This window comes from Odocoileus virginianus, unplaced genomic scaffold, assembly GCF_023699985.2.
Source record: "Odocoileus virginianus isolate 20LAN1187 ecotype Illinois unplaced genomic scaffold, Ovbor_1.2 Unplaced_Contig_3, whole genome shotgun sequence".
Taxonomy (NCBI): Eukaryota; Metazoa; Chordata; class Mammalia; order Artiodactyla; family Cervidae; genus Odocoileus; species Odocoileus virginianus.
The window spans coordinates 1518185-1530180 of NW_027224320.1; the positions used below are offsets into that span (position 1 = coordinate 1518185).

Sequence of the window (11996 nt, forward strand, 5' to 3'; positions counted from 1 at the left end):
AGGGCTTTCTGGGGAAACATGGTCTCGAGCTGCAAAATCAGACACTGTTTTTGCCAATATTTGGTAACTGTCTGCTGAGCACTGGAGATACAGAAGAAACGGTCTAGACAGAAACCATTCAAAGGAGAAGAAAGATCAGTGTAATAACATTAAAATGTCGAGTCCAGGTGACCCTCATACATGCAGCCCTGAGCCACGTGTCCACTTCAGGAGGGTTTCTGGCTGAGCCGTGCCCCGTCGCCGCAGAGGCTCTCCTCGGTGCGGAACTCTGCTCTGGGCGCAGCGGCCCTGGCTCCCGGGCGGCTCAGGGTCAGTTGCTCCGCTGCACATGGGAACTTCCTGGGCCAGGGGTGGAAACCGTGTCCCCCACATTGGCTGGTGGATTCCTAACCCCTGGACCGCCAGGGACGCCCTTGAGGATTTTTTAAGGACTGCAGAGCCCGCGTGGTTGAAGTGCAGGGGCAGGACCGCGGGTGCCGACGGCCGGCCGTGAGGTGGTCCGCCGTCTCCAGCTGTGTGTAGGGTCCGTGCTTTGAAGACAGGCGGCGTCAGGGGGAGAGGCGTCGTGCTTCACGGTGGACGAAGGGCTCGCCCCCGAGGAGGCCTGCGTGAGCAGCACTGAGGCTCACCCATGCTGCCTCAGTGTCGCGGCGGGCCGCGTGCTCCTGCAGGCTCCCCTGGGTGCTCCCTGGCGTGCTCCTGGCCCGAGTCTTGTGCTGAGCTGGGCGCTCCGTCCAGGCCCTAGGTGGCAGGGGACGCCAGCCGGAAGGCTTGGGCGCCGAGCTCCCAGGCCGCATCGGTGCATGTGCCAAGGGCGGGGCTCCCCTCGCAGTTCCATCCTGCTCATGTGCCTTCTCCTTTCTTCCAGCTTGAAGGATGACCTCGAGGAAGAAAGTGCTGTTGAAGGTGATCATCCTGGGAGACTCTGGGTAAGCGTCCCTCCTGCACTCGAGCTGACACCCTGGTGGAGCTCTCGTGCTGGTCTCCGTGGGGCCGGGTCTCCCTGCCGTGGGGGCACGGCAGGGCCTGCCTGGCCCTGGCCGTGGGGCCCTCGGTCCCCAGTTTGGAGAACATGGTGGCTCTCTGAACTCAGTGAGTGGCAGTTTCACGTGGTTCCTGTTTCCCAGCTGCTGAGAGGCGGGAGGAGAGTTGTGTAGGTTTGCTGCGTGTGCGCGTGCCCACGCTGCAGGAGTGGGGCACGCTGCAGCGCAGGCAGAGCCCCGAGACCCTGCAGGTGCTTACAGGCCGCCTCCACGGCGTCAGTGTCGCGGCACAGTGAGCCACGGGAACCTTCCGCTTTCTCAGGGCATAGAAAAGTCGTGTTTGCACTGTACTGTCATCACTTACGGGAGCAGTAACCGTATGTCTATAGAGCATTGTACATACTGTAATTTAAAAATCATTTACTGCCAGAAAATGCTAACCATCAGCTGACCCTTCGGTGAGACGTCATATTTTTGCAGTAGTAACATCAGAGATCACTGATCACAGATCACAACAAAGTAATGATGGAAAAGTTATAACTACTGCGGGAATTGTCAAAATGTGACAGACATGAAGGGAGCAAAGGTCATTGGCAAAGCGATGCCAGCCGACGAGCTTGACAGAGGGCTGCCGCAGACGTGCAGTCTGCAAGAGAGAAAACGCAAGCGGAAGGCAGTTTCTGCAGACCGCCTGAAAGTGAGGCGTGGCTGCACCCGCCTCCGGCTGGGCCTGAGTCTCCAGTGACCAAGTAACTGATTACTTCTGTGATCACTGGGAAGATTCCAGGGGGTGCACGGGGAGCTTTTCGGACTTGGCATCTAAAGTGACCCTTGAAAACTTAGACCAGAGGCTGCATACTTTTGAAAATCATATAATAAATGCAAATGTGCCTCCTGTTCCAAAGTTCTTTTAAAAAGGCAGTGATTTTCCTACCCTGGCTGGCTTCCTTAATCACCTGGTTTTAAAAGTGAGGGTCCGCCCTGAGCCGCAGGACCGCGCTGGCCGGCATCCGTGAATCCACACTCCCGGTCCGTCTCCGCTCTCCCTGTCATTCCTCCCGTGTTCACTCTCTCCAGTCCCTCCGCCCCACTGTCAGCACTGAAAGTGCTGCTTTCGGGCCCCTTCCCCAGACTCACCTGCTGACAGACTTCCTGGCGTCTTCCGCTGGACGTTCGGGCACAGGTGGCTGGGTGGGGAACACTGCCCTGGGCTGTCCTCCCAGGTCCTCTGCCAGTGAAGCAAGTGTTTTCCTTGGTGGAAAGGAAGGTGTTACTCAGCTGGTCTCTTGCTGAGTTCTCTTACTGAAACACCTCTGGGAAGCCTGCTTTGGTGGATTCCGATTTGGCGGAATATTGGTGCTTTTTCTGCTTCAGATTTTAAACTCGGTTTGGGCTTCCCTCATAGCTCAGTCAGTGAAGAATCTGCCTGCAATGCAGGAGACCCAGGTTGGATTCCTGGGTCAGGAAGATCCCCTGGAGAAGGAAATGGCAACCCACTCCAGTGTTCTTGCCTGGAGAATCTCATGGACATGGACAGAGGAGCCTGGCGGGCTACAGTCCATGGGGTCGCAAGAGTCAGACACGACTTGGTGACTAAACCAACAGCAGCAGATTGGCTGGCTGGTGTGAATGTGTGCTGGGAGCCAGTGGCTTCCTCTGATCATTCCTCTCTTGGACTGAATAACAACCACTAAATGGAGAGACCCAGGACGGCAGAGAGACTTCGGAACACGTGGGGGATCTTCCTGCTGGAGCTTCTTTTGGGAGGAGGGCGTTTGTTGGCCTCTGTCCGTGTCCATCACCTGGTGAACTAGAGGCCTCCCCCCCCTGTTCTGCAGGACAGACAGTCCTTCCAGACTGCACGCGCCAGAGGCAGTGTGCAGTGCTGTCCTGCCTGCCTGACACTCGTGCTTTTTCTCCAATTTCAGAGTTGGGAAGACCTCACTCATGAACCAGTATGTGAACAAGAAGTTCAGTAACCAGTACAAAGCCACAATAGGGGCAGACTTCCTGACGAAGGAGGTGATGGTGGACGACAGGCTAGTGACCATGCAGGTGAGCGCCTCCCCTCCGCCGGCCCAGCCTGCCCGTGTGGTCTGGGTGCTGGCCTCTGCCCCGGCACCGCCCTCCCTTTGGTCAGGCCTCACGGTTATGTTCATGGGCAGTCCCCTTCCAGCGGCCTGCAGGATACAGCCTGGGACACTGAGGGCGTCCTCAGTACTGCAAGGCACACCAGCAGTTTTCCTTTTTTCCCAAAGTCAGAACTGAACTGGACCTCCTGGGTTTTGTTGTTGTTTCGGTCTAGTTTTTTTGCTATAAAGTTGGCAGCTTACAGGTTCCAGTCTGTGTCTCCAAAGCGTCTAAGTCGTCTCTATCAGCACGCCTGCCTCGTGCTTTAGGCTGAAGAACCCTTGCGTCTCTCCTAGGTTCTTAGAGCAGCCATTATAGTGATTTTCCTGGCTTCTCATCTGTGCTCTCCGTGGCCCTTTGAGTTGAGTTTTGTTCAGGCAGTCTGGCTTTTTCATGCAGCAGTTTAATCTGATTTCCAGGGCTTCCCTTTCAACACTCGGGGTAAACACGATTCCTTCACTTGGTCCTTAAGAGGCTCCACGTTCTGGGGCTTCCCTGGAGGCCCAGAGGCTCCGACCGCACGTCCAGCACAGGGGCCTGGGCTTGACCCCCAGGGCGGAGCTAAGCTCCCACCAGCCTCGCGCGCCCGCGCTCAGGGCTCTGCCGGCCAGGCCCCTGCGCCCCAGCTTCTGGCGTCCTGACATCACCAGCTTTCAGCCCAGCTCTTGTGTTCGGAAGCCGCTGCCTCCACAGCAGTTGTGCCCTGTTCTCTGCCCTGAGTGCTGTCCTGGGGAGACCACGCCGTGTGGCCCTGGCTCGCTGAGACGTCTGGATGGTACGGGCTGCGGCGGGAGCGTCTACCCATGTTCACCTTGAGCTGCGTCTCATGCTCCCGGGGCACGCGCTGCTCCAGGTGGTGCCGATGTGGCTGCCGCCGCACCGTGTCAGACACAGCGGTATGCGGGGGTGGGCAGGCAGGTCCGGTGTCCAGAGGTGCGGGCCTCTGGTTGCACAGTAAGCAGGTGGGGGGGGTGTGGGGTGCTGTCCAGGTGGCAGAACTGTAACCACTGGATATTGTGGGGGCCCTTCTGTGACATAAACGTGTAAAACCACAAGGTGGTACACCTGAAACAAACATGACATTGTGGTCAGTGAAACCTCAGTCTGTGTGTAACGAAAGTTTGAGCAAGCCAAGCTTGAGAGAAGAGATTTCCAGATAACAGGAGAGAGAAGCAGAAGCTGCTGATAAGCTCAGGCTCCTGCGGCGGTGGTTTGTGGATTTACAGCAGGGATGGCATTCTGTCCGTCTTCAGGACCAGACGTGGCCTGCACGGGGCGGGCTGCAGAACTGAGGCCCCGTTGGACACACAGACGCGCAGGGCTCCTGGGGCCTGGGAGGGCTGTAGAAAAGGACCCCAGGCCTCAGCCCCCGGGGGGTGTGATGCTGGCCTGGGGGGTGCACCCTGTCTTGCTGTGCATGTCTCTGCTCCACGGGGCACAGAGAACTTTGTCTGCAGGATCTGACATGACCCTCTGTCACTCCTAGCGAAAACAAAGGTAAGCCCACCCTGTCGGGAGATGCACAACTTCCGGACAGAAGATGAGCTCTTGAGGGAGTAGTGAGGAGATGGGAGGCTTCTGGACAAGGGCTGGAGACTGAGGAAGACAGCACCTGAGAGATGGGCATGTGGGAGGCTTAGAAAACGCAGACAGACTGCACAGGTAAACCTCAGGTTACACTCAGCGGGGGAAACCGTGAACTTCAGCATTGAGCTGAGCAAATCACCTCAAAGAAAACTGGAATGCCAGAATCCTTAGAGCACCTGGGGAGAGAAGACGGGTACAGGCGCAGGAACAGCAAGCAGACAGGTGAGCTCTCAGCTTTGTGGCGCGGCCGGGGGCTGCATCTGGGTCCTGGGCTCAGGTGTTGCCTGAAGAACCCCGTGTCCTGGAGCAGACAGACAGCCGTGGTTCTCGTAGCCACGAGGGCTTGCAGAAGGGAGGCCCAGCCCCTCCCAGCTCGGGGCCAGTCTGATGAAGCCCCACAAGCTCAGATCTTAATTGTTTCCTGAAGTCGGTGCACCCGCCGAGAACCCAGGGCACCGAGCAGAGTCTGGAAGGAGTGTGAAAGAAAACGTGGTCCTCGGGTTGGAACAGAGGCTGCGCTCAGGCTTCTGCGGCCAGTGTAAAAGCCTGGAAGTAAATGAAAACACCATCTCCAGACAAAGGCATCCTCATTCCAGGCCTGGAGGAATCCTCCCCTGGGCCTCCAGCAGCGTGCCGAAAAGAGATGATTCAGAGAAGGCAACACAGCAAGGACCAGTGGAAACCTCCCTGGCAGTTCGAGTGGTTTTTGTTTTGAAAGAAATCAAGCCATCTCGTGTATGTGCAGAGAAGCAGCTAAGCAGGTGGCATGGGTCAGTAGGGTTGCTGAGAGTGAAACCCGGTAACCCAGAATTAGAAATTAGAGAGTGTTAGCAGATGGGATACAGTAGACGCGGGCTGAGAGAAGGAGAGTGATGGGAAGGGGAGCAGGTAGAAGCAGGACTCGGTGAGCAGCTCCGACTGTTCATTGCCTCGGAAGAGCAGGTAGATCAGAGATGCGTACTTGATAGGAAGTTTCCACAGCAGGTGTGGTACCAGTCCACTAAATCAGGGAAGCCCCCATTCCAAGAGGGGTAAATTAAGAAGACTGGAAAAACCACATTGAAAGAGACATCTTTTCGAGACAAACTTGAAAGCAGCCAGAGGAGCAAGAATGACTGGGAAGCGCAGCGGCGAGGCTGCCCGAGGCTGCAATGGGTCCGGCGGCTGCGGCTTGTTCTCCGGGCGGGCTGCTCTGCCCCAGGGTGCCTGGCTGCAAGGAGGAGGGCGCGCCTCCCTCTACTCCAGTGCAGAGAGGCTCAGAGGCGCACTCCAGGCCGGAGCGGAAGGCCCGCGATGCGGTTGCAGCTTGCTGGTGTGACAGGAGTCCCCCAGCACGGCCCTGTGGCCCAGGTTGTCCTCGTGTGGGCTCACTGCCTCTGGGCAGACATTGGCCCGGTTTTGTGCAGGAGGCCGTCTGTGTGGCCCCGGCAGATTAGCGAGTGCTGCAGGTCTCAGGAGGCCAGGCTGGCTGCACGGAGTCTGGGCCGCCTCCTGCAGAGGCTGGTTCATTAGATGAGACGGGTGGCTCATTCTGCACTCCATGTTGACCTAAAACCCAGGCCTTGAGTCCCAGCCAGTGCTGTGGACATAGTTTTTGCTTGGGCTGTGAGGATGGTTCAGATTCTCGCGCTTTTGTGAAGCTGAGTGCTTTCCTGCAGACAGACAGAGGGTCCAGCAGGTGGCGACTGCTGTCAGCAGAGGTAACCGTGTGCCTTCTGCCCTGGCACTGGGGCCTGTCCTGGGAACACTGGCTGTCCCTCCCGGCGACCCGGGGCCCCGCTGGGGTCTGGGGCATTGAGGAGGTGCGCCCTGCATCCCGGCCTGGCAGGGCAGTGCATGATGGGAAGCTCTGAGAGCTGAGTACCACTGTGCTTTCGGTCAGCACCTGCCTTCTGTGCTGAGTCCTCGCTGCCTTTCCCTTCATTTCTCTCTCCCTCCCTTCTCCTTCCTCACACAGTACTTCTGTTTTGTCTCTTGAGATACAATAAAAATAGGTTTTTTTTTAAAGGTAAATGTTATATACAGTAAAATATGTAAATGTAAACAAATGTACAGTTTGGGAGTTCCCTGCTTTCCTAGTACTTAGGATTTGTGTTCTCACTGCTGAGGGCCCAGGTTCAGTCCCTGGTTGGGGAACTAAAATCCTGCAAGCCTCACTGTATAGCCTAATAAACAAAAGCAAACGTAGACTGAACAGATGATCCCCCACGGGAAGTTCCACGAGTACAGAACTCCTAGGGTTATGGCGCAGCTTTTCCGTACATGCCTCCCCGTGTGACCTCCACCTGGATCAGGACCCACGGTTTGGAGCATCTCCGGGCTTTGGGCGCGTGCACTCAGCTGCTGGCGGTCAGGGTGCTCCGTGCACTCCCTGAGCCCTGAGGTGCTCGTCTTGGGGTGGCCCTGTGTCCCCCATGCCCCCCGTCCTGGGCCGCGCCCCCAGGAGTGACCGTGTGTCTCGGGCAGATCTGGGACACGGCTGGACAGGAGCGGTTCCAGTCCCTGGGCGTGGCCTTCTACAGAGGCGCCGACTGCTGCGTCCTGGTGTTCGACGTGACTGCCCCCAACACGTTCAAGACCCTTGACAGCTGGAGAGATGAGTTTCTCATCCAGGCCAGTCCCCGGGACCCCGAGAACTTCCCCTTCGTCGTGTTGGGAAACAAGATTGATCTCGAAAACAGACAGGTGCGTGCTGGCGACGGCGGGGTCTTTGGTGGGGGCCGCCTTTAAAGGGGGCGTGAGGCCCCGGGGGCAGTGCCAGTGTTCAGGTTTGACTGGTAAAGAACCACATGCCCCAAGGATCACCCCATCTTTCTGTCTGCGTGCGGCCCCTGCAGGGGCAGGATACAATAAATAAGGGGGCACCTGGCTGCCCTTGGGTGGGGCCCGGCTCCTTGGGAGCAGAGTGGGGAGGGTGTGCGGGGTTGGAGCGGCCCCCTGCCAGCCCTCCTGGTTCCTGTCCAGGATTGACCTCTAGGCCCCGTACCTCGGTCTTCTGGCCTTGTGGCTCTGGGGGTGCACCATCTCCAAGCCGGCTGCCCTTGGGGATTGGGGCCCAGGAGGCCCGTTGAGACCCCCACACCGCCTGCACGGCTGTGACTTGGGCTTGTTGGCACCTCTGCCTCTGACCCGGGAGGAGGGTTCAGTTGCCCTCAGCTCTTGTCCTAGCGCTCCGGGGGTCTCCCCAGATCCCGTAGGTGAGGGCGGTACTTTGGTCTTTGAGTAAAACTGCTCTGGCTTCCTTTCCAGTAGCATTTCTCTGGGGAATGTAGATGAAGTTTTCCTAAGTCAGTTCAGTTCAGTCCGCTCAGTCGTGTCCGACTCTTTGTGACACCATGAATCGCAGCATGTCAGGCCTCCCTGTCCATCACCAGCTCCTGGAGTTTACTCAAACTCATGCCCATTGAGTCAGTGATGCCATCCAGCCATCTCATCCTCTGTCATCCCCTTCTCCTCCTGCCCCCAATCCCTCCCAGCATCAGGGTCTTTTCCAATGAGTCAACTCTTCGCATGAGGTGGCCAAAGTATTGGAGTTTCAGCTTCAACATCAATCCTTCCAATGAACACCCAGGACTGATCTCCTTCAGGATGGACTGGTTGGATCTCCTTATAGTCGACTTTATTTTTGACCAGTCAGCTCTCTCCTAAATAAATTAGTCCTTCTCTCGTGCCTGAAAACAGGCTCGGGTTGGGGGTGGGGAGGAGTCAGGAAACGAGAGGGCTGGGTTGGGGGCTCTGGGGCCTGGGTGTGCGATCAGGCCAGGGGTCCAGGCGGGTGTGCTGAGCAGCCACAGGAGGGGCTGCAGACCTGGAGAGGAGTCCTGGGCCGGGGACGGGGCTGGCTCTTGGGCTGGGGGCGGGGCCGGGGCGGGGCCGGCGCGTAGCGGCCGGGGGCGGGTCCCGGGGGTCCTCCGGTGGGGTGCCTGCTCTTCCTGGCACCTGTGCCCTGCCTGTCCTTCAGGTGGCCACCAAGCGGGCACAGGCCTGGTGCTACAGCAAAAACAACATTCCCTACTTCGAGACCAGCGCCAAGGAGGCCATCAACGTGGAGCAGGCCTTCCAGACGATCGCCCGGAACGCGCTCAAGCAGGTGGGTGTCTGCAGCGATTGGCGCCTGTGGGGACGGAGCCCCGGCCTGGCCACCTCGGCCTGCACCCCTCCCCGCGGGCCTTGGAGAGTGGCCCGTCCCGTCGTCTGAGTCAGCTCCACGGGCACCGAGGCCCCTCGGGAGGGGCTGCCCTGCTTGGCGCGCTCCTCCTGTTTGGAGTTAAACTGAACGATACTCATAAAGGTTAGCCGCGAAGGCTCTAGGAACCGTATTCCTTGGAGAAGGTTCCCCTGCGTTTTCTTCTGCTGTTTATTCAGCCCCCCCCCCAGGGGCGTCTTGCTGGCACGCGCCCGGTGAAGGCTCTTCCGACCCCGGCAGCAGGGCAGTGCTCTCCCCCTGGGCGCTCGTGCCCGTAGAGCTGGGGTCACGGGCGTCAGACCGTCCGGCTGTCCCTGGGGACAGTGGTGCCCCTCGGTTCCGGCACCGCGGCGGCGCCCCCGGAGCAGCACCCACGCTCCGCAGAGGGGCTGTCGCCGCGGACTCGCCGTGTGCAGAGCTGGGAGGTGAGCCGTGTGTGGCGGGCCTTCCTCAGCCCCTGTGGCCGCAGTGGAGAACTTCCCTCTGCTGGAGCCTGCCCCCCCGGCGGCGGGGCCCCTCGGCAGTCTGCGTGCTCCCTGCGCGGGCTGTCCCCTCACCAGCTGTGTCTGTCTGCTTGGCTGTGTTTGGTTCATTATCCATTTAAACTAAGGCTTGTACTCCAGGTGCGACTTCTTTCCCCTCCGTCCTCTCCCACCCCCCACCCCCCAAAAATAAAGGCACCTTCCCGAGGTTCTGACTGAACTGCACAAGTGGCAGTCAGCAGCGGGTATCTGACAGGCTCCACAGACCACGTGGCTCAAGGACACACTTATTTTCTGTCGGTTTCGGGGCCACAAGTCCTCAATCGAGGGGCCAGCGAACCCAGTGTCTGCTGAGGCCTCCGCTAAGACAGAAAGCAGATGAGCGCTGCTTAGGGCTCGAAGCAGCGGGCGGGATAGGCCGCTGCTGCTGGAGCCGGCTCATCTCCGGGGCGGGAAGGTCCTGATGGCGCTGAGCTGTGAGCAGAGCCTGCCGCAGGCGCTTGCCCCTCAGGGAGAGAGCGCCTTAAAAAAGGGCAGTTCTGGGCGTGGCCAGCACTGTGATCGGAGCGGGTTCCCCGGAGGACCTCGACCTGCGTGCTCCGTGTCTAAGGGACAGGTGAATTTTCTTCCCTAGGAAGCAGGAAGCTGCCCCTCGCTGGGAACACATTAATTCAGCCCGCGTCCCCGTGAAATGACCCCAGTCCCTGTCCCGTGGGCCCCACGGTGAGGGAGTTGTCCCGGGCAGGCCCTGCGTGTGCCTCCGTGGGGGCGCGCTCTCCCGAAGGCCTGGAAGCGACAGCAACAGACCTGGGTCCAGAGGGGCGCGCAGGGCGAGCTCGCGGGGGCGAGGGCCGGGGCCCCAGACCGTGGCTTTGTTGGGCGCTGGCAGCAGCCCCCAGAGCGGGCGCCCGCGGGCGGGGGGCGGCAGCCTGTTCTCGTCAGCCGTCCTCGCCCGCCCGGCTGCTCCGCTGCGGGGCGGCCCCGGGCACGGGGTCATCGCATCTCTCCCCGCCCAGGAAACCGAGGTGGAGCTGTACAACGAGTTCCCCGAGCCCATCAAGCTGGACAAGAGCGACCGCAGCAAGCCCGCGGCCGAGAGCTGCAGCTGCTGAGGGCGCCGCCGGCGCGCAGAGCACACGCAGGCCTTCTCCCACGAGCCCCTCCACACAGACAGTCATCTCTCACCCCGCTGCCCGAGAGTCCAGCACCGCCGACCCCGCGCACGCCCGGCAGACCCGCCGCCCGCCCCGGGCTCCACGGCAGCAGGGCCGGCGGCAGACCCCCGCCCGGGGTGGAGTCTGCGTGGGAAGCTTCTTCCTTTCGTCCACTGGAGAGAGAACTGTTTACAGTTAATCTGTGTCTAATTAGTTCTCATTTTTTTAACCGTCTTGTGGTCTTTTTACCCCCCCTCCTGTGAAGGCCGCCACGTGGGAAGGCTGGTGCCCTGCGCTCCATCACAGGCTCACACCCAGTCTGATCAGGCTGAGTTTTGTATGATGTATCTGTTAATGCTTGTTACTTTTAACTAATCAGATCTTTTTACAGTATCCATTTATTATGTAATGCTTCGTAGAAAAGAATCTTATAGTACATGTTAATATATGCAACCAATTAAAATGTATAAATCAGTGTAAGAAATTCTTGGGTTATGTGTTTAAGTCCTGTGATGCAGGTGTAGAGACGGAGGGCTGAACCTGGTCTGGATCTCAGCGTGTTCAGCACTTCAAGAGTTGAAGTCCAGCAGGAGGCAGTATTCTGTACAGTAGACAGGAGAATCATGTACGCCTTTTATCAAAGACTTCAGAGCCAAACAGCTTGGCATCTCTCCAGGGGAAACTGTCCAGTTCCCGTCTGTATCTGTTTTCCAAGAGGTGATTTGCATAATACTTTGGTGTGTGCAATGGAGAAACAGCTGTTTCACAAAACTCTCATTTTCCCTTTTTTTCTTTCCTGCTCCACACTTCAAAACTCCCCTGTTAGATTAGCATCCACGTCCAAGAGGGAGAGGAGGCCCTCCCAGACCTGTCTTCGCGACGGTACCTTTGTTCTAGAAGGCGCTCCTCTCGGGGTGTGGCGTCCTCGGCGAGCACACCTTCCTGCCGCCCCCCACTCCCCAGTGTAGCCCCCGCCCCCACCTCCTGGCGGGGCCGCCCCCGCCCCCGCCCCCGCACTGTAGCCTGCTTCACAGGGCCTGCGTCCCAGGGTGTGGGCCAAGTTCTTCTGTAAAGAGACGAACGTGATGCCAATAAAATGTACCAAGAACAAAGACCATCTGTCTTCGCCCGTCTTTTCCTCCAGGCCTGGGCTCAGGGGCGGCCCTGCAGCTGGTCACCCTCACGGCGCTTCCTCTCGAGCGGCACCGCGGCACGGTCTGCGGGCCTCCCCCCATCCAGCCCCTCAGCATGGCACATGGCCTCTGGTGGGTGCAGCCTGTTTCTGATCACAGTGGGGGGGGGGGGGGGGGGGACCCCAGCTGGAGAGCGCGCTGTCCGTGCAGAGGTGGGGCCGTGAGCGGCCTGTGGGTTTGCTGTGGTTTAGCCTGCGTGGTCGCTGACACATGGCCTTTGCGTGGTTCTGGGTTTCTGACTCCTGACAGGACGGGAGGGTTGGGCAGCAGGACCCACGTTC

The 11996-nt window shown here is 59.1% G+C and overlaps 1 protein-coding gene across 2 annotated transcripts in view; it reads left to right on the forward strand.

The window, feature by feature from the left end:
* RAB7A (RAB7A, member RAS oncogene family) overlaps positions 1 to 11634 on the forward strand; it is a 45909-nt gene extending 34275 nt beyond the window's left edge. For both annotated transcript variants that reach the window (XM_070463546.1, XM_020881162.2), the window contains exons 2-6: positions 869 to 929; positions 2912 to 3038; positions 7167 to 7385; positions 8662 to 8790; positions 10385 to 11634. In XM_070463546.1, coding sequence (XP_070319647.1) covers positions 877 to 929; positions 2912 to 3038; positions 7167 to 7385; positions 8662 to 8790; positions 10385 to 10480 — 624 coding nt within the window. In that variant the 5' untranslated portion in view covers positions 869 to 876 and the 3' untranslated portion in view covers positions 10481 to 11634. The remainder of the gene's footprint in view (positions 1 to 868; positions 930 to 2911; positions 3039 to 7166; positions 7386 to 8661; positions 8791 to 10384) is intronic.
* The last annotated feature ends 362 nt before the right edge of the window (positions 11635 to 11996 follow it).